This window comes from Pelodiscus sinensis, chromosome 22 (assembly GCF_052426305.1).
Source record: "Pelodiscus sinensis isolate ZL-2025 chromosome 22, ASM5242630v1, whole genome shotgun sequence".
Lineage (NCBI taxonomy): Eukaryota > Metazoa > Chordata > Testudines > Trionychidae > Pelodiscus > Pelodiscus sinensis.
The window spans coordinates 21,632,634-21,654,261 of record NC_143073.1 but is presented as its reverse complement, the minus strand read 5'-3'; the positions used below and the strand labels follow the sequence as shown (position 1 = coordinate 21,654,261).

Genomic DNA, 21,628 nt, shown 5'->3' with positions numbered 1-21,628 from the left:
GGAGCAGCTGGCAGGTCCAGAGCTCTGGGCCAGTCCTGGGGGATGGGGGCCCTTCAATGGGCTGTCGTACCTCGGTGTTTTCGTACCTCAGTACCTTCGATGGTCTGGACTGTCAGTGTCAGGGTTGTTGGATCAGGGTCATCCTGGTGCGCTCCTGACAGGACCTCTACTCCTTCGGTGATGATAAACTTTCAGCTGCGTGCGTAACAATCGGTGCTCCCTTTATCTAGAGCGTTAGACCCCGGGCACTTGGGTCAACACAGGAGATCTCTGAGAGGCCCCAGAAACGACAGATGCAGGCAAGGTTTGAAATCAATCGAGCAGGTTTATTGTCAAATGCGAAGCTCTACCAGTTGGTAACAGAGATCAGTACAACGTTACACCACTGGGCACTATGGCCCGCGTTGACAAGGTACCAACAGGCCTATTGCCATAGATCAGATATTAACAGCAGTTAGTCAAAGTTAAGCTCCTGTGCATTCTGTAAGTTTAGGCAACGACACCTGCCGTTCAGGCGCCTAGTGCGCCGCCCCAGGTCGGCCGGAGAGCACCCTCTGCGGTGTCCTTTTATAGACAGAGACAAACAACTTACATCATTTCTTTATGTACGGGTTACCACTCTCTGTTGCCTAGTTACCACCCCTCATCTTACGGAAGAGGGGCTCACTTACTATCCTTCATGCTGTCAATTCCGACCTGGTCCTGAACCTAGGTCGGAATGTGCATTCGTGTTTAGGGAGTTTTTGTACCAGGACATTCCTTAAGATGTTCCGTTACTCCCTTTCGGCTTCCAGTCTGTTCTCCGTGCCTCCCTGTGTCCTAACTTACACAATTACACAGTTATGAGTATCTGAGTTACTGAACCAAAGTCTTGCTCACTAGCTTGCAGGCCTGTTGCTGTTTTCATGTTACAGGCCTTAGGCCTGCTGACTCCCATGGTACTGACCCTCAACTTTCTACATGGGCCAGCCCCTCCTCAGGGTCTCACTCTCCCTAGGGGAAGGCCCTTGACTTCACTGCCTCCCAGGACCGACCCTCAGCTCCCCCAGCCCCTCCCACCGGAGGCAGATGTGCAGAGGGCTCTGCTATGGGACCCTATGGGGCACCTGCTGCATCACTGGGCTCCAGCTGGTCTCCCCCGGCAGAGCACAAGCAGCCCAGAGGCGCCCAACTCCCATGGCCCGGGTGTGTCTCGGAAAATCCCTCCCCCCGGCCCCTGGCACGAGTCTTGGCGGGAAGGGCAGCGGGCAGGGTGCAGGCGGGGAGGCCAGAGGCTGCCCCTGGGACTGCTGTCCAGGAAATGCAGGGTTAGCCCGTGAATGGTAGATTCTTTCCCTGCCTCATCCTGCCCATTTCCATCACTGGCACAGCTGGAACCTGGGGTCATTCTGCAGCCGAGGGCCAGCTGACCAGAGCAATCAGGGGGGTCAGGTTTGGGGGGGGGCTACAGGCCTACACAGTTGCCGCCCGACCTGTGAGGGCTCCTGGGCTTTGGGCTCCTTGGTGGCCACAGCTGAGAGGTTTAGGAAGAGGCAGCTGGGAGCCAGACCGCACCTCCACGCGTGTGTCCTGTGGAGGCCGGGGACCATGCTGGGGCTGAAGTTCACACTTGCGGCAGGCGGCTCTGGAGATGGACCCAGCTGGAGCCATCAGGGCCGGGGGGACTCACCGCGACCACATCAGGCTCCTTGGCCTGAGAGCGCAGGAGCAGCGGGGCCGGGCTGTAGGTCACCTCCTGCGGCAGCCACGTCTGCCTCCTCTTTACCGCATGGTGGGTGCAGAGCGCAGCCGGGGTCTCCACTGTGAGGCAGAGCCAAGCAGGAGGGGATCTCTTGGAGGGAGTTTCACACTGTCCATAGGGCCGTGGTCACCAACCAGTAGATCGCAATCTACCGGTAGATCTCAGGGGCTCTAAGAGTAGCTCTTGACCCCTCTCTGAACTGCGCGCCTGCGCAGTACATTTACATTAGATTTCCTCATTTGAGGAGCAGCTACTCACCAAACAACAACACAGGTTGTCGGGAGGGCTGAAATACCCCAGCAAGCTGACTGCTGCTCCAGCTGATCGGCGGCTTCTCCTCTGCGCCTGCCCACGTGAAGCATGGTGCACCCTGTCTGAGCACCATGGCCAGCTGGCTGGGCAGCCACTTCTCTTCCCTACAGCCCGGCTGCCCTGTGCTCAGCCCAGGGAGACTGCGTCTAGCTCCAGCTGTGCTGAAGCAAGCTTCCCAGGCTGAGCGCAGGATCACAGATGCCCATCTGATGGACTGTATACGACTAGCAATCTCAGACTACAGCCCAGACTTCAAGACACTGGCAGATACTGTTCAGTCACAGGTGTCACACTGAGACTTTGTTATTGGAAGAAAAAATATATAATTATCAATACTTGATTTTAGATTTACAAAATAGCAGAGAACAAAATGTATTATTGTAAATGCTTCATTTGACATTTAAATAGCATGAATTAAAACCAGACCGTTTATTTCATAACTATAAACATGTGATTTTAATTTTATATATTGCATAATTTAAAAATAAACTGTTTAACAGAGTGTATAAGGGCTGGGGATAGCAAGTGATGGACAGGAGAATAGAGAGGGTGGGGCTTCAAGGAAGGGGCGGGGCTTCAAGGAAGGGGCGGGGCGGTAGATCTTCGCCTGTTCTGAGACTTAAAAAGTGATCTTGGGTGTAAAAAGGTTGGAGACCACTGCCATAGGGGATGACATCTGCACAATGCAAACCCCAGATGGGGGCCAGCCTGGCTAATAACCTCATTGTGTGGCTTGATTCCACAGCATGTGCCGTGCACTCACTCAGCCCTGTTGGCCAGCGTGCTGTGGGGTGTTGTGTGGCAGCAGTTTCTTCTCTCGGATCGCTCCAAGAACTGTGTCACTTTTTCTCTGCATCACCCAGTCCTTGGATGGTTCCCCACCCAGGGGGTGCCCGGTGCCCATATCACCCTCCAGGACACGAAGTACTAGCGCTGACACGGTGACTGCACTTGTTCTGGGACACCCCAACACCCTGGAGCACCAGAGCTACAAAATCAAGGTCACTGTGTGCTTCCCACCAGAGCATTTTTCTACCGGAAAACGCTGACTCCTTTGATGGAAAAGATGAACTGGCATTTTGGGATGGCGAGGAACATAGGGAAAACAAATTTCCTTTTGCAGATAGGTAGGATTCCCCAGTGGTTAGTGCAACAACCTGGAACTTAGCAAGCCCAGATTCACTTCTCTGTTCTGTCCCAGACTCCCTGGGCTGACCTTAGGCCTGATTCTGTGCCTCAGTTTCCCCATCTGTATCAGGGGACAAGAGCCCTGCTCTCTGCCTCATGGGGGTGTTGTTAAATAGAGTGAAGGGTTCCGCTGCTATGGGAGAGGGAGGACAGAGAAACATCTATGCTAGACCAACCAGATCAATCAAGCAGCTGAACGGTACGGCCCCACGGAATTCCTTCCCCACAGAGGGGTGGACGTTTGCCTAGTGGGAGGAAAGACAGATTGCCTCTCTGGGCAGACACAGCCAGATCTGGCAAGGGTGAGAAAAGGAGGTGGAGCTCTCATAAGCTCCACCCACTAACAAGCTCCTCCACCCAAAGATAACAGAGTTCAACTTCAGATTCTTATGGTGCAGCCCTGGGGTTGGCCAAGGCTACATGGTGGTTTGGGGAGCTTTCCCCCGAGCAAGGGGCCCAGGCTCTTAGCAGACACAGGCACTGAGGGTCACATTAGGGCAGTTCCCCCCTTAGGCCTGTGCAGCTGCCATACCCCGAACAGCGGGCCCTCAGCCCAGTCCCTCCCCGTGCAGGCTGGGGCACAAGGGGAGTTTTCTGCAATGCCGCTCGCTGGGCTGGTGTGTGTGTGTGTTCGGGGGCGGGGGACTAAGCTGGGTGAAATCTGTTCGGGGGGGGATGTTAATGCAGGTGAACGTGCTGCGGAGCTGTGAGGGGCGGAGCTGGGGTGTGAAGGGAACCCCCTCACCTTAAGTGACGCTTAAGGGGGTTCTGGAGCCGGGAGAAGGCCACAGGCTGAGCGGTGCCAGGCGGGGATGTGTGTGGCTGTTGCAAAGCTGCAGGGAGGGGGGCAGATATGGATCCCCTTGCATGGGAGGGGCAAAGTGGGGTCCTGCCCCATAGCAGGTGGTAGAGTGGGATCCAGCAAGGGGCTACCCCATTGCAAGGGGGAAAACCGGATTTTACGAGGGGCTGCCCCATAGCAGAGAAGAAAGCGGGATTCTGCGGGGGGGGGGGGATGCCCCGTAGCAGGGACAGAGTGGGATCCTGCAGGGCGCTGCCCCAGAGCAGGAGGCAAAGCAGGATCCAGCAGGAGGGCTGCCCCCATTCCACGGGGGCCTGCGTTGGAGATATGCAAATGAGCTCATTAGCTCAGCTGCGGGGGGAGGGGGGAGCGTAACGTGGATGGAAGGGGCGGGGTGGGGTGACGTCAGCGCGCGCGTGTGTCCGGGGAATGGAGCGCGTGAGCCAGGTAGGCGCTGCCCCCCCCCGCCCTTTGCAACCTCCCTTCGCCCCCCCCCCCCGCCGCCTGCCCCCCCCTGCAGCCCCGCCCCCTGCAAACTTCCGCCTCCCCCCGCGTGACGCCTCCTCTGGCCTCTCCCCAGAAAATGTCCGGCCTGCAGCTCAACCTGGGCCCCCTGAAGGAGCCGCTGGGGTTCATCAAGGTCCTGCAGTGGGTGAGTGCGGGGGGGCAATGGGGCAGGGGCAGGAATGGGGGGGCAGTGGGGGGGCAATGGGGCAGGAATGGGAGGGGCAGTGGGGGGGGGGGGGACAATGGACCGGGGGCAGGAGTGTGGGGGGGGCTGGGGGTAGGAGGGGGGGGACTATGAGCCGGCGGTGGGGAGGGGCTGGGTCCCAGGGGTACAGGGCACCGCGTGCGGGGAGGGGCGGGTGGTTCGGGGGTGCTGGTCCTGTGGGGAAGAGGCGGGCCCGGGGCGCACGTGGTGGGGTGGGGCTGGAGGTGAGGGGGCCTGGGGCTTGGGGGCTGGGTGGTGCAGGTGGGGTGGAAAGCGTGAGGGGGCAGGGGAATGGGGAAAGGCGGGCGGGCGGGGGGATCCATTGTGGGAGGGGGTGGGGAGAAGCGATGCAATCTGTCACTGCTCTGGAATGGCCCCCCCCCCAGAACCCCCCTGACGCCAAGGGGGCTCCGGCCTGTCGACACCAGTGGGGCTCGGGCCCCAGGACTAACGGCTGTGTGGGGCGTTTCCTGCATGGCCACTGACAGGTCTTGCTGTGAGCTGATTTCCGGTGCATCCAGGATTTGGGACGTTAACCCTTCCATAGCCCTGGGTGCGTTGCTGTGAGAGGAGATTGGGGCCCTGGCGTGCCGGGGGCTTCACACACACGCAGTGAGAGGCAGGCCCTGCCTGGATGGGATCACAGCTCCATTGTGCTGGGCGCTGCCCAGACATCGTCCTTGCCCCAAAGAGTTTCCAGGGTGAATAGCCAAGGAAACTGAGGCACGGTGCAAAAAGGACAGTTACCTAAGGTCAGTCAGCATGTCTGTGGCAGTCAGGGATAGAACCCAGGAGTCCTGGCTCGCAGCCCCCCCTCCCCCCCCACACACACACTTTGCCCCATAGGTGACCTTTTGAGTGCCCCCAGAGAGTTCAGATGATTGCCCCAAGCACTGATGCTAATGTGGCATTTATACGGGTGCTGGCCAAGCTTCTTTCCCTAAGCCGGGTAGAGAGCCTCCGTCTCCGACCCTTTCTCTGCTGGGCCGTGCCCCCCTGTCCTGGTGCGCCTTCCCCACTGCTGGCTGGGAGGGAACCGTGGCTCGGGGACTGCAGAGAGGAGGCCCCGATGCTGTAGCTTAATTTCTGAGCTGGGCGCCCCTTTAAAAGGGGGCCCTGGAGCTGCCTGGGGCTGAACCCTTGAGCCTCAGCTGTTGGCCCCCATGCCCAGAGCAGGGCGGGGGACGGACCTCAGGATTGGGCCTCCTCACATGGGGCCGTGGGGCTTGGGTGGGCTCAGGCTTGGTCCCCTCCCCTGGTGTTGTGAAGTAATTTGGGTTGTCATGAGGGGGCTGAGAACCATGGGTGACACATGGTGGGGGGGCGCAAAGTGTCACATCCCCCATATGCTGTGTGGGGAGAGGCAAGGAGCCAGCAAAGCCAGAGCCTGGGGTCATGGCTGCTGCCTGGAGCTCAGCTGTCGGCCCCGTGTCTGCCCCCAGCCCTGCCTGTCTGGGTCCTGTTTTCTGGCTCTGCTCTGGGTCCTGGCGAGGAGGGTGGGAACGGGGTGAGTGGAGCCTGGGGCAGCTGGTGGGGGTCATCCCAAGCCCTGAACCCCTCTATGTTCAGCTCTGTTGGGGGCTAAGGTGGTGCAGGGAGGAGTTGAGAGGGGAGCAGATGTGGCTGGTGTCCCCCTTGTGTCCCTCCCCAGCGGTGGCCTCTGAGCCCTGCTGGAGAGTGCATGGCGTCGGTTTGTGGGTTTCCAGTGCTTTAGCAATACTGGATGTTAAAGCAGAGCTCTCCAAGGCTATGGCTGGGGGGTGGGGCGGGGAAGGCAGAGCCGGGTGTGGGGCAGGCAGCAGTTGGGCCCTTCCACCCTTGCAGTCACTTGTCTGACAGCCTGGCTGAGGTGCTCTAGCTCGACCCTCAGATATGGGCTGGGAGCCAGGAGTCCTGAGCTCTATGGCCAGCTCTTGGGGGTGCGTGGAGAGGGAGGGGGCAGGAGGAATAAGGGGCGCCGTGCCTGTAAGGTGGTGGGGCAGGTTCCCGTGTGGCATAAGGGCTAGGGCGGTCACCTGGGAAGGGCAGGGTCATGGGTTCAAGTCCCACCTCGTCCGGTCAGGCAAATGTTCAGTCTTCCCTGCCTGGTCCTGAGTGTTTTAAAATACCCCCAGGGGTGGGGGTGAAATGAAGCTTGGAGCCAGGTGATTTGCCTGCTGGCTTCTCAGCCCTTTGCCCAGCCTCTGGCCCCAGTTCAGAACACAAGAATGGCCAGACAGGGTCAGACCAAACACCAGCTAGCCCAGGGTCCTGTCCTCAGAGTGGCCAGTGCTAGGCTTCCCCACCCACGAGGACAAGCCTTGAGCCCCTTGCTCTGAAGCTGAGAGCCTCCTGGCAACGCTTCCCAGCTCTGGGGATGGAGCAAGAAATGTGGCCTGCCAGCCTCAGGGCTGCAGCAGTCAGCTAATGGCTCATGATGCTCAGTCCCACCTGCTAGATTCAGATGCAGACAGAAGTTGGCAAAATCTAAATGACACTGTCGAGTTCCCCAGGCCACGTTCACGTCTCTGTTGCGCTAGGCGCTGTACAGGTCCTGAAACAAAAAGACTTTTCTCCCCAGAGCCTGGCTGGCCTGAGACTGTCTACACTAGGCATGTTGCCATTAACTGATAAGCCTGGGCTCATCGGTTAATCCTAACGGTTACTCGCACCCCTCCTTGCTGCCTCTGTATGGGGGGCACCAGGGCAGTGGAAGCTGGCCAGCTGCTGCCTGCCCCTTGCATGTAAATGGGTAACCACTGAAAAATCCAGTGTTAACATCCCATGTCTGCATTGCAGTTTTATAGCCCCAGTCCTGAATCGCATGATGCCAGCCAGTCATGGGTGTTTTATTTCTGCTCCCAGGTCTGGCCGCTCTGGGGCAGAAACTGTAGCCTCTTCTGTAGTTTCCATTAAGGATGTTAAAGACTAGTCGACCGTCTGATAAGCATTGGTTATCAGATAGGTTTTCGAGGAGTCGATAGGCATTTCTGCATTCCTCCTTTGAAACGGACAAGAGCTTGGGCTCTGTACATTTCAAAGGGGGAGTGCAGAACTCTGCCTCCAGCCCGGGGCCAGCAGGAAGTCCCGCTGACTTGCAGGTGCCTTCTTCAAAATGCACAAGAGTCCCCAGCAGGGGCTCTTGTGCATTTCAAAGCCAAGGAGCCCAGGATCAGCAGGGGACTCAGTAGCATGGAGCCTTGGGTCAGCGTAACATGTCAGCTGGGGGCAGGGTGGCATGGAGCCCAGGATCAATGGGGGACTCCGAGTCCCCCACTCATCCTGGGCTCCTTGGCTTTGAAATGTGCAAGAGCCCCTGGAGGCAGCTGTACTTCCACTGGCCCAGGGCTTTCTGTGGAGTTCTGCATTCCTCTCATCAGGGGCTCTTGTACATTTCAAAGGAGTAATGCCTAAGTGCCTATTGACTAGTCAATTAACCAGGTTTTAACATCCTTAGTTTCCATCCCCCTTCCTCCTGGGTTATTTTATGTTCTGGCACTGGAAGAACGATACGCTCTCTAATTTTTTATGTCCATGTGTGGAAAGAATTTTGTTATGGCCCCAATAGGAGTGTGATGTGTTACACATACACCACCATACTGGAGCTCACAACAAAATTCATTCCGCACATAGGGTGTGTCTACACAGCAAAGTTATTTCGGAATAACGGCCGTTATTTGGAAATAACAATGTGAGTGTCTACACAGCCATTCTGTTATTTTGAAATAATTTCTTAGTCACGGACGGCTAATTCCGAAGTTCCGACGTCTGTAAACCCATTTTATGAAGACTAACTCCTCTTCTGAAAGAGCTCTTGTGAAATAAGGCGTATGTAGATGCTCCACTTCTGCTGTTTCAAAATAGCCCCTCATCAGAGTCGGTCTAAGTTATACCTCGTAGGGCTCTAAATCGAGAGAGCGTGTCTGCACTAGGGAAGCCAGCCTCAGACTCATTTTGAGGCTTCCCTGCAGCGTAGGCATGCTATTTCGAAATAAGCAATTTTGGAATAACTATTCCGGAATAGCTTATTCCAAAGTAACTGTGCAGTGCAGACGTACCTTTAGACAGCAAGTGGGAGGGACTCAGGGTTGGGGTGTGGGCTTGGGCTGGGGATGTGATTCAGGCTGTAGGTTGCCGTGGGGTGAGAGAACAACGCCTGCCGCTGTGGGCCAGATGAGGTGCTTCTTACCTGGCTGCAGCAGCTCCAGGCCGGGGAGGGGTGCCACTCTATGGCCCCGGCAGGTCCAGGCTAGCTGGGTAGTGGATGGATTTGGGGCACCTGTCCTCTAGTGGTAGCAGGTTGGGGCCAAGGTGCCTCTTCTCCGACCGTGACAAGTCCTGGGCCGTTCCCGCCTGGGGCCAGTGGGGAGAGGCCTATCCCTGCTGCAGCTCTGAGCCCATGCCTGAGGCTTAGTAGGCAGCTGTGTGGCTGCGGGGCTGAGAGGGAGCTTTGAGCATGATGGGGGACGACTTAGCCACGAGCATGGAAATAACTCTCTTGCTTAAAGCCTCCACCTGGGCCCACACGCGGCTGGCTCCGATCGCAGAGCCTTGCAGTGAATTCGACAGAACAGGCGCGTCTCTCGAATCGCTGCACTCAGCTTCCCTGGCTCTTGGCGAGGCCCAGTCTGGGTGGGGTCCCAGCTTGCTTTGCTCTCCCTCTTCCTGGGCATTGTCGGCGCATAGCGCCATCAGCCCCAGCTTTGTAAGATTTTCTTAAGGGGCTCACGTCTCTCAGCTCCCCCCCCCCCCCCGCGAAGGACAAAGTCCAAAACCGCCCTGTGCTCCCGCAGCCCAGATTTGGCATCTGCCACTCCTCTAGCAGCTAAACCTGGCTGTGACCTTTAAGGCCCAGAAGCAGAGCCCGGGCTTTTTCTTCTGGGCAGCATGCCCAGAGCAGAAACCCCAGGCCGATGAATAAATACATTCGCTTCATTCTGCCACTATGGACAGGGGTGGAATAGTCAAAAAGGGCTTTCCTTGGGAAAGCATGTGAATGTTTCCTAGGGTTTTTTTTTTTTTTTTTTTTTATCTTCAGCATTTCACAGGAGATCCTGGCTGGTTTTTCTGCCCCATGTGGTTCCATTGTGGAGCATGGTTTGTGGTTAAAAATGGTCAGATATGGTTAAAAATCCAACTAAGTGACCATGTCTTAGAGGGATATCTGTGTTAAGTCTTTAAGGTGTCCCGGGACTCCTCGTTTGTACAGATACAAACTAACGGACAACAAACTCGTTACGCTTTCCTGAGAACGGAGTTTGGCAAAAGCGGGGGGGAAGAGGGGGGGTGTTGAAAACTAAAGCTCATTTTTTAAAAGCAAAGCCAGAGCATTTCTAATGCAAACTGAAAGCCGTCATTACAAACCACAAATGTTGATGGAAAACTTTTTTAAAATGTACAAGTTTGTAAAATGTACTATTTACTGAGTGTGGTTTTCAATTAAAAGTTTTGCTTTTTTAGAAAACTTATTATTCAAATTTTTAAACCAAAACCCTAATGTTTTTTAATGGGATAATTTTTTTTGGTAGATTAAAACTGATCATTTTTGTGACCACTATTGGGGGGAAGATTGTAGATCTTTTTCTGACCCATGATTTTAATAAGAACTTTTCATTTTCCACAGCAGACTAATTAGCCTTTCAAGGTCCCTTCCAGTTCTAGGAGATAGGCAATCTCCATTCATTTTTTTTTTAAAGCCATGGGAACAAGTCACTGTGGTTATGTCATGTCGAACCGACAAAGACTTTTTGAAAGAGGATATGCAAATTTGGCGGTAGTTTGCATATCTTCTTCTGATCGCATTTTTGAAAGAGGATCTTTGGAAAATGAAAGTAGTCTGGATGTGTTTTTTTGGGGGGGGGAAGACCCTTTTTCGAAAAAAACGCACAAACCTCCTTTTTTTAGGAAGAGTGGTTTTTTCTGAAAAAGGTGGGCTTGCTGAAACCCCCCCGCGTCCAGACTACTTTAGTTTTCGAAAGTTCCTCTTTCAAAAATGCGATCGGAAGAAGATAAGCAAATTACTTCCAAATTTGCATATCCTCTTTCGAAAGTGAAAGTAAGTCTCGACATACCCTCAAGGTGGATTCTCAGTTGTGGACAATTTAAAATCAAGACTGGTGGCTTTTCTAAAATCTCTGCTCTAGGGCTTATTGTGGGGCAGGTCTCTGGCCTGCGTTAGACAGGAGGTCAGACGAGCTGATCGCAGTGGTCCCTTCTGGCCTTGGAGTCTGCAAATCATTCAAGTTTCCTTCTAAACGCTATTTTTCATGGGGCAGGGGAAGGAAAAAGTTTTGATGAAAATATTCCAGAGAGTCCCTTGGGATACAGGCTTGTGAACAGGCACAGAGAATGAGCGATAGCCTGGACTGTTAGCAGCCATTAACGAGGAGGGGCACTGTCCTAGCTGTGATCAGCTGATATTCTGTGCCTCAGTTTCTCCATTGGCGATACCGTTACATGTGTTCTTTGCCATAACCCTTTGAGATCTGTGCAGGGAGAGTGCATGAAGATGAGGGGATTATTCCTAGGCTCTGGCAAGTTTTGCAGAAGCCAGGAGAGGTGATGAGAGGGTGTTTGGTCTGCAGTTAGCTGTGCCAACTGAAGCTGGTGTGGTCCCTTTCCCAGAAAGTCCCCAGGTGGCATGAGTCATGCCATTGGGGCAGCTTCCCCTGCCGCCTGATCTGGCCTCTTCTGCTTTCAGTTTTGATTGGGACTGTTTCTAATGGGCCAGGTAGCAGCAGGAAATTGACCCTGTTCTGGTTAAAATCGTGGCCAGAGTGACTGGCACCTACCAGCCAGCTGCTGTTCTGTTGGGCAGATGCCATCGGGGAATGTGGGTATCAGCTGTTGGGACTCTTATGTGCCGCTGGCGTTCCTGAACGGCATTCTCACGCTGGCTGGCATGCGTGCGTGGCGCTTGAAATGGAGCTGGGGAACTGAAAAGATCAGGGCTAGCTCAACCGCCAGGTCGGGGCTGGATGCAGGAATCTATAGGGGCAGTTCTCAGGCCGGGGCTCTGCTGGAGGGCAGGTTGGATGGGCACGAATTCTAGCCTTGAATCTACGACGCCAATGCTGTCTCTCCATCTCTCTAGATTTTCTCCATCTTTGCTTTCGCCACCTGTGGCGGGTACAGCGGCCATACCGCCATTAATGTCTCCTGTGAGAACGTTAAAAACGAGACCCTTGAGGCGCTTTTCGGCTATCCCTTCCGGTGAGTGTAGCCCCGGGCGGGCAGGCGAGCGGCCGAACGTGTGCTCGTGGCGGGGCCAAGGCGATCCCGGGACATGCAAACCTGGAGCTGGGGCAGAGCGGTTCTGGAACCTGCAACCGCTGCTGGGATGCTTTGGCCAGGCCTGCAGTTCTGGAGTTCGGTGCTCACAGGAATTAATTCAGGGCTGTTCCCTGGCCAGTGTGACATGGGAGGGAGGCTGGAGGATCACAGTGGGCCCTCATGAATCATTCCCACATGACTTTTACTTCCTCCTTCGCTCCTCGGCGTTCTCCCAACCCCTGGAAACGAAACACCCCTGGGACTGGCTAAAGATCATGGGTTGTTTTTAACAAGCAACCAGCGACTGTCTGGGTCTGTTCCCCTCCTGCTTCTCAGCTTCCAAAGGTCTCGTTTCCCATCCCACTTGCCCCCAACCGTGAAGGTGAGAAAAGTCCTTTGAATTGAGCATCTCCCACAAATACCGGGACTCTGGGAGCTGGGGATGGAAGGAAAAGCCCCACCTATCGTGAGCTTTGCAGTTGGATCTTAAGGGTTGTGTCCGTGGTGGGGGATGATGTCTCAGTTCGGCAGTGGGGAGCCAGTGCTGGGGACTGCGCCCAGCTCTGGGGCGCCGTGTGTCAAACAGGACATCAGGAAAGCAGGGAGGGGTCAGAGAAGGGTGGTAGGAATGATCTAAGGCAGGGCTTGGCAGTGTGCTGCGGCATGTGAGCCGATTTTGAGTGGCACACCCATGGGCCAGGGCGGGAGCTCAGCAGAGTTCCCTCTAAGGTGTGTGCCCCCCTCCTTCGCAGAGGAGCAGCACTGACCTTCCTGCTGGAAGGCAAGTGGCGTCGGAGGCAGGGGGGGTCCTTCTCAGCGGCAGCCACGCAGCCAGACCAGCGGGTGGCTGCCCCGTGTGCCACAGCTGGAGCCGGGACACGGTGAGCCTGTCCCTGCTGGGGCAGTCTCACCATGGCCCTGGCTCCTGCTCCGTGGCAGCCGCGTGGCCCAGCCGGCGGGGCTGCGTGGCAGGCGGCTGCTTCGGGGGCTTGTTTCACTGGCAGGAAGGCGAGGGCGCCATGGGCCGGACACCCCAAAGTCGCCTACCCCCACCTCGCCCATTTCCCTGAGCCCTCTCCCTCCCCGCGTCCTCCTGAGACACCCTGACCCCAGCCCTTGCTGGCGATCCAGCATCACAACCCCGCAAGATTGGAGCCAGCGCCGGCTTCCTGGGAGGGTGAGGTGAGGGAAGATTCAGAGGGGATTTGACCCCTAGCTGTCAGCAGCTCCCCCAAGAGAAGATTTTGGGCAGCAGAGGGCTCTTGAATCGAGCTGACAAAGGCAGAGCAAGAGCCGACGGCTGGGGGACACTGCTAGACTAGGAATAAGGGGGCAGATTCTTAACTAGAAGGAGAATTGACACTTGGAACGACTGCCCTAGGGATGGGGCAGGTTCTAAATCCCATGGAGTCCTTCCATTGAGACCAGGCATCTCTCTTTAGGAGCGCCCCTCTAACTCCACCATCAGATATGAACTTGAAATCTACCAAGGGGCGGAGTTAAGGGAATACTTACAAGAGGGTGGAGTTAAAGGTGCTCCACTCCGAGATCTGGCCTGGAGGCAGGGATCCCTGGAGTGGTTTCTCTGGATTGGGCTATGCAGGAGGGCAGAAATGGCTCTTTCACCCCAGAGATCCAGTGCTTTGTCTTGCTGGCGTCGAGGTGAAAGTCTTCAAGCTTCTCTTTGTCTCCCCCCTGCAGGCTGAACACAGTTTTGTTCAAAGGCCTGGAATCCACAAAATGTAACAACACATGGAATGAGACCCATCTTGTGGGTGACTTCTCCTCCTCGGCCCAGTTCTTTGTCACCTTTGCTGTTTTCGTCTTCCTCTACTGCATGGTGGCGCTGGTGCTGTACGTGGGGTACCTGCACCTTTACCGCGGTGCGGGAAAGCTGCCCATGGTGGTAAGTGGCATGTTACTCTTTGCTCTGACAGAGGCATTGGGAGCTGGGGGGGGAGGTTGGAGGGGCGGGGGGGTTGAATTTCCCTTGGAGAATTTAGACAAGATTTGAGCTTATTTGTTTTCATTTTAGGAATATTTTGACGTTTCACTGAAATATTTTGACCAAAACTACATTGCGGTGCCTCCCTCCTGGGTGCTGTAGTCCTGTGACCCTTAGGATCCTGTTCTCTTCAATGGGCTGGGCTCTGTGGCTGGACTACATCTCCCACGATGCACCACTTTCTCCCCTTGTGGCAATTGTCAGACTCATCCCTGTTCATGGTGCTTCATGGGAGATGTAGTCTGGTCGGAGAACCTGCTCCTTAGAGGAGAGTGGGATTCTGAAGCACTAAGGATTACAGCTCCTATGAGGCACTGTGGGGTCATTGTCAAAATTGTACAGTTTTCACTGGACAGTTGAAATTCTCTGTGGGAAGCAGGCATGGCACAAATCATTCTGATTTTGTCAAAACACAAATTTTTGTAAATTAGCACCACAAAATAGTGAAAATTTAAAATTGTTGAGCAAAATTTTTCCTTTTTTTTTTTTTTTTTTATTTGGGGAAAACTTCAGTTTTCTTTAAAAACAAAAAAACCAAATTTTTCCCTTAAAGAGGAAACAAAACAGGATAGTTGCAACAAAAAAGTTTTTGTGTAATACACATCTTGGCTTTCTCATGTCTGGTTACAAGGCAGGAAAGGGTTTTTTTGCTTCTTTGGAGAGAAATCTGCCTTTGGTTGGCACTTTTGCCCAGCCCTTGTCAAACGTTCTGCTGGTTGGTTTTGTTTTCTGATGACGTTTTTCAGCAGTTTTTGTGTACCCAGAACACTAACCTTCCATTCATGGGCCGGATCCCGGGTGGGGTCAATGGACTGGATCCCAACTGGGGCTAGTGGCCGTCACTCCATTTGGCCCACTGGTCCTGTGCCGATTCAATCCGGTGTAGGCCCCGCCCAGCTATTCCTGCGATGGGATCAGTAATTCCTGGTTCCCCCTGCTGGTGGGATCCTGGCTCTATGTAAGAGGCCGTGAGACCGGATCTTTGACGCAGGGCCCTGGCTCCATGCTGGCCTGCAAACCAAAGGTCCTGGCTCCGGAGGGCAGAGGGGTGGCGAGTGGAAGAGGATTGTTGTAACCCGATAAATAGCTCCCCTTTTCTCTTCTCCCCCTGCTGCGCTGGCTCCTCTGAAGGCTGGGAAATGTGGTAAGTGGCTGGGAGGGAGGGTCATTGGCGTGGGGAGGGGAAAATCAAAATTACATCCCACAAGTACTGAGGCCTCCCCCACTGGGGGGCAGTAAGATCTGGGGGGCACTGTCCTGCACTCTGGCATGCTCCAATGCAGCTACCGGGGCAGTGAGAACTGGGTTTGCCTCCTCCTTAGTGAGGAGGGCTGAGCTAGTGGTAAGAAATCAAGCTGGAAGGTGGGAGACCAGGTTTCAGCACTCGGCTTTAGACTGAGTTTGGGTGAGGCATGGCCCTGTCCCGTGCCTCAGTTTCCCCATCTGTAACATGGGGATAAAGATCATTCCACCGTCTATTTATGTTGTAAGTCTTTTGAGGCAGGGCCTGTCTCTGGCTGTGTTTGGGCCGCGCCCGGCACAACAGGGCCCTGATCCCAGCTGGGTCTCTTGGATGCTACCATAACAACACCTGAGGAATAATGCAGCTGAGAAGAGAAGGGATTAATTTCATCACCTCTGTGAGTGGCCGAAGCATTTGCAACAAGCGACATTTCCAGCCTGGCCTAGTGAGTTACTTAGTGGCTTGATTTCCATGGGAATTCAACGCATCGAGATCCTTTGGGAACCCAAGCCTGATGCTGGAGTCTAGACCAGGCGCTGCATGCCTGTAGCTCGGGGAGCAGCGTCTCTGCTGGGCTGCCTGTGGGAATGCCATGGACTCAGCCCTGCACTGGCCAGAGAGCCGGCCGGATTGCTCTGGGTGCCTTGCTCATGGCAGAGTAAAAGGAGACAGGAGTTTTGAGAGCACCAAGTGCCCAGTCAGGCTTTCCTCATACCACCTCGAGGGGGTACCAGGCACTGCACAGATTCCCTCCATGGGTCTGAGACAAGGGGCCCCTGTCAGGGTGGGCTGCCCAGTGCCCACATCTCAGCTGGGGCCAGTTGGCCGTAGCTCCACTGGAGTTACTGGTTCCAGATCCCAGCTGGGGTGAATTGGCCATAGCTCCACTGGAGTTACTGGTTTCAGATCCCAGCTGGGGTGAATGGGCTGAAGGTCCACTGGAGTCAATGGGGCAGATCCCAGCTGAGGTGAATGGGCCATAGCTCCACTGGAGTCAATGGGGCAGATCTCAGCTGGGGTGAATGGGCCGTAGCTCTGCTGGTATTAATGGTTCCAGATCTCAGCTGGGGTGAATGGGCCGTAGCTCCACTGGAGTTAATGGTTCCAGATCCCAGCTGGGGTGAATGGGCTATAGCTCCATTGGAGTCAATGGGGCAGATCCCAGCTGGGGTGAATGGGCCATAGCTCCATTGGAGTTAATGGTTCCAGATCCCAGCTAGGATGAATGGGCCATAGCTCCATTGGAGTCAGTGGGGTAGATCTCAACTAGAGCCAGTGGGCCGATAGCTCCCTTGGATTCAGTGGGGCTCAGTATGGCTATTGTATGTGCTTGGGATTCTGTCCCCTCTGTTGTGTGTTTCTCTCCTGGTCTTGTAACTCCCACCCCACCCCTCTCTGTGCAGGACTTTGTGATCACCGTGGTGGTTGCGTTTCTCTGGCTGGTCAGCACTTCGGCTTGGGCCAAAGCCTTGACTGACATCAAAACATCCACTGGGCCTGATACCATATTGGGTATAAAGTTCTGTGGCATGCCGGGACATTCCTGCGTGTTCGGTGGAGTCAGCAGCATGGGGTCGCTCAACGTGTCCGTGGTAGGTACAACCGGTGCCTGTGGTGGGGCGGGGCAGGCCTCCCTCCAGACTTGGGGCATTGTCATTCCTGGGGATCTTGTCTACATGGGGATGCAGGGAAGTGAATCTGAATTAAGCATTTCAAGTGGATTGGCTCCTGAAGGGCATTGGTCAGTTGCTCCGAGCCGGAGGAGAGGTGGTTCTACTTCCGGGTTTGGCATGGGTGTGACCGTTGCTGAAGCCCGCCGTCTGGCTCTGGGGCCCATCCTTCTAGAAAGGGGCTGATCAAGTAGGGCTCCGAGAAGAGCTATGGACACGATGAAAGGGTAGGAACAGCTACTAGTGAGAGACTGAAGGAATTCCGTCTGTTCAGGGTGATTTGATCCCAGTCTCTGTCAGTCGCCTGTTTGATGGGGGCTCTCCAGGCTGGCGGAGGACAGTCTCACTGGAAGTTAAAGCTAGACCCAGACTGGGACTAAGGTGTCAGGTTTTAACCAGAAGAGTAATTCACCGAGTTTGGGGGAGTCTCCATCTCGGGCACGTTCTAAATCCAAACTGGGTGGTTTTCTAACTGACCTGCTCCCCTGCGAATGGGAATTAACTCAGGGAAGCTCTCTGGCCTGCATGAGACAGGAGGCTGGACTAGCACATCACGGGCATTTGTTCTGGCCTTAGAGACTATGAATCTGCAGGAGCTTGGGCGAGGCAGTTTCTCCCAGGGAAGGTTCAGATGGGATTTATTCCCAACCAGTTAGAAGAGCTTCCCAGGCAGGGAGTAGATTTTAGGGAGCAGAGGGCTTTTTAATCCAGCCCACAGCTGGGGGTGATGCCAGACGGATCAGAGGGGGAAGAAGTGGTGAATTTTAGCCAGCCCCAGGAACGGGGGCGATTCTCCATATCTCTGGGTATGTCTACACTACCCCGCTAGTTCGAACTTGGGGTAATGTATGCATACCGAACTTGCTAATGAAGCCCGGGATTTGAATTTTCCGGGCTTCATTAGCATAAAGCCGGCGCCGCCATTTTTAAAAGCCGGCTAGTGCGAACCCCGTGCCGCGAGGAGTACAGATGGTTCGGAATGGCTACGTAGTTCGAACTATCTAGCCCGTGCCGCGTGTAGCCGCGCGGCACGGGGTTCGCACTAGCCGGCTTTTAAAAATGGCGGCGCCGGCTTTATGCTAATGAAGCCCGGGAAATTCAAATCCTGGGCTTCATTAGCAAGTTCGGTATGCATACATTACCCCGCTAGTTCGAACTAGCGGGGTAGTGTAGACATACCCTCTGAGAATGCAGTATCTGGGTTTGAAATCTACAGCAAGCAGAGTAAAGGGCATGCATGCAAAATGTGTGTGTGTGTGGGGGGGGGGGGGACACGTTAAGGGTGCTCTAGCTCGACCATCAGATCAGAGCTGCAGGAAGGGGATCCCTGGGGAGGGTTTTCCATCCCGGGGCTATGCAGCCGTCCACAGTGCGTGGGCAGGAATGGTCCATGTGGAGCTGGAGCCAGCTTGTCCAGGCTGAACCAGAAGCTGACTCTGGAATCCAAGCTACTTTGGCTGATCCCCCACCCCCCCATCCCCCTTTGTACTTCTTAGGTGATCGGATTCCTGAACCTCATTCTCTGGGCTGGCGACGCTTGGTTTGTGTATAAGGAAACCAACCTGCACAATCCCCCGGAGGCCCCAGCGCCACCAGCAGGCAGCACTCCACGGGGGATGTGAATGGCCCCGCCGGGACGCACCAGCGCCACGCACGGCCCTTGGACAGCAACTTGGCGTCTGCATGGCTCGGCTGTCCCAACTGTAGTCGCTGTTTCAATCGGCCGGGGGCGGGGGGATTGGAAATACAGTTGGGCTTTGGATGGCAGGCGGGCGCCTTTGCGAGTTGAAGGCGGCGGGGCTGGTGGAGAGCCAGGATGTGGCGGTGGTGGGTTGGGTTTGGTTTTGGGGTTTTTTTTTGTTTGTTTTTTGCTTTATTGTACTGAAATATTACCCTGGGCGTTGGCAAGGGAGGAGGGAGGTTTCTTCGCCAGATGGGCGACCTGGTGAGATGTCTGTCGCCGCCAGGGCTGCTTGCCTTGGCTGGCGTGACGCAGCAGCGCTCTGCTGAACCGCACGGCAGATTGGCACGGAGCTATTGATTGCTGAGGCGGCGGGCATAGCAAGCCACTGATTGCAGAGCGTGCTGGAGCGTCACAGCGTGCCTCCGCTTGGCCTGCAGTAATCAGTATATCTGTGCTAATTGGCAGAGACCTAGAGTGAATGTCAGTGCCCGCACTCGTTGCAGCAGGGCACGGCTGCTGTCTCTCAGCTGAGCGGCTGCTCTGCATTTGAAAAAAGTGCCTTTTATTTCTTCTCCACCCCTCGGCTGGGGAAGGGTTTGTATCTGGGGCTCCTGTAGGGGCAAAGTTGTGTTTGAAATACACTACTCTCCTTTATACACGATGCACAGCTTTCTCTTGGTCCGAACACCCGCGTTAGCACCGGGCTTTCTCTTGTCATGGGACCAAGCCGGTTTGTTCGTTGCAGAGACGCACTTTGGAATCTCAGCGTCCGCATCCCGACCGGCTCCGTTTTTTCAACAACATTTTTTTCCCCAACCAAAAAATGCTGACTCGTTGCAACGGAAACTTTTTCAAGTGGGGAGGTCTGTCCACACCGACCTGGCTAGGCCACAGTCTTGGTTTGGAGGAATCTCCGGAGATGGAAATGCCCGGGGGAGGGCAGAAAGTTAGAAAATGTCCACACTTTCAGCATGCCAAAATTTGGGGTTTGGAGTCAATGTGTCTGGTTTGAAACTTTAGGTAGAGTGGGCTCAAGAAGAGCTGAACTCAAAATAACACTTTTTAAAATCACAGACATGTTTGATCCCACCTGAAACTTTTTGGGGATTTTCAGCTTGCCAGATTTGTTGAGAGAGGAGTTATTTATCCTAATTCAGGACAGGAAAACTTTTTAATTTCAAAAGTTCCCTCCTCGCTCTGTATATTTAAACAGGTTTGGAGAGTGCTACTGCATTTTTATTTTTGGTTCTGTCACTTGTAGATTTCCCTTCCCACCATTAGTTTCTAGTCTTCCCATCCAGTGCTGTGTTTAGCAGACATTTTCCCTGGAGTTTGGACGCCCCACCTGTCTGCAAGTAAAAGCTTTGCATTTATCTTTGTGTTATGCTGCATGATTGCTTCCGGGATGTATGCACTGTAGAGCAAGAGCATGCTCTGTGTTTTTCTCAACAGGAGACAAGAAACCCATCTCTAAAGTTAATTGCACTTGAGCCTGATTGGTAGATAATGAAAAACTATGGAAGGAGGCTAAACCTGGCCAATCCTCAAGCAATGTAGATTAAAATAACTCCTCAGTGAGTGCCAGTTTATACCTGTGGGCATCTGTTTGCTAGCTGCACTTTCCCATTAGCCTGCAATCTCATATTTGCATTTAATTTGTGGGCAGAGTTAAGGGGATTATAGCTCAACCTCCTGTTCTGGGCTAGAGGCAGAGATCCTTGTCAGCCATTCACTGGCATCTGCTATGCAGGAGGTCAGATGGGATGATTAGCTGACTTAAGAGCAAGGTGAAAAAATTTCCCTAAATGGTTTTTCTTCAGAAAACATGGTTTGCCCAAAACTGATTTTTTTTATGTGTGAAATGGCGGCAATTTTTGGCACAATGTTTAGGTTGAAAAAAGGGGAGAGGGAGGGAATTTTGCAAACATCCAAACTTTGTTTCAGCACACTGCAAAATTTCCATTCTTCGTATGGACTCTTGAAGCCACTTTGAAATCAACGAGTAGTCCTACGGCATCTTGGAGACTAACACAAATATCGTGAGCTTTCGTGGATAAAATCCACGTCCTCATTTTTCCCCAGGAAAACTCATGATCCTATATATTTTAGTTAGTCTCTGAGGTGTCACAGGACTACTCGTTTTTAAAGTTACAGACTAACACAGCTGCCCCTCTGAGACTTTATTCTGAAATGTGTGTAAGAGCAGACAGCAACTAAGGGTGGGAATTGTTTGGGACTTGCCCATAGATTCCAGAACTTTGTTGTATGGAAGATTTGGAAACTTGGCTTTTGGATGGGGGTTGGGCGAGGGGGAGGGAGGAATCGAAAGTTTCAAAACGTTTGAGGAGGGAAAGATAACCACCATCGCTTTCCCTCCTGCAAACATTTTCAAACTTTTCCATTCCTTCCCTCTCCCCCTTTCTAAAAGCCAAGCTTTCCAAAACCTTCCCCCAGGGAAATTTTGCGGGATGGGGCTCGGTTCTGCTGTGGACGGGTGCAGGACTATTTTTCCCTGCTCCCGTCGCTGGTTGCTGTTGTCTGGGATCGAGGCTCAAAGTTTGTCTTTAAGGTCCCGATGGGTGGAAGCCGGGCCTGGCTTTTAATTTTTTTATTTGCCTTTTTTCATACAAATTGTTTGAGAAATACATATGTCTTGTATGCCACCGACTTGATAATAAAAACTCAGTTATCTCAGCAGAGTTGTTTGAGCTGTTTCCCACCCCGGGGCTGCGAGCCAGCTCATAGGGGTGGGGCGAGGCTAAATGACTACAGAGGCTGAGGTGCCCCGACACCATGGTGATGGAGCCAGGTAAGGACTTTGCTAGAAAAGTCTTCATTGAGGAAAAAGCTTTGGAGGGATATTTTCTCCTCTGTGTGGTGGCTGTGGACCTTGAAATTGTATGTGTAAACACGGGCTGATGTGGCAGGGGGCTGCCGGTAGGGACTGTGGGGCTCCAGCAGAGCTCGGGGTGGGGAACCTGGGGCTGTAGGTTGGGATTTTGGGGCATCAGCAGAGCTGG

At 54.1% G+C, this 21,628-nt stretch overlaps 1 protein-coding gene across 1 annotated transcript; it reads left to right on the top strand.

Annotated features, from left to right (window-relative positions):
* The first annotated feature begins 4,411 nt into the window (after positions 1-4,411).
* Positions 4,412-21,302, top strand: LOC102450848 (synaptophysin-like protein 1). Its single transcript, XM_075908423.2, has 6 exons — positions 4,412-4,490; positions 4,624-4,695; positions 11,828-11,946; positions 13,708-13,912; positions 16,658-16,846; positions 18,421-21,302. The coding sequence occupies exons 1-6, from the start codon at positions 4,473-4,475 to the stop codon at positions 18,544-18,546; spliced, it is 729 nt and encodes a 242-aa protein (XP_075764538.1). The 5' UTR covers positions 4,412-4,472; the 3' UTR covers positions 18,547-21,302.
* The last annotated feature ends 326 nt before the right edge of the window (positions 21,303-21,628 follow it).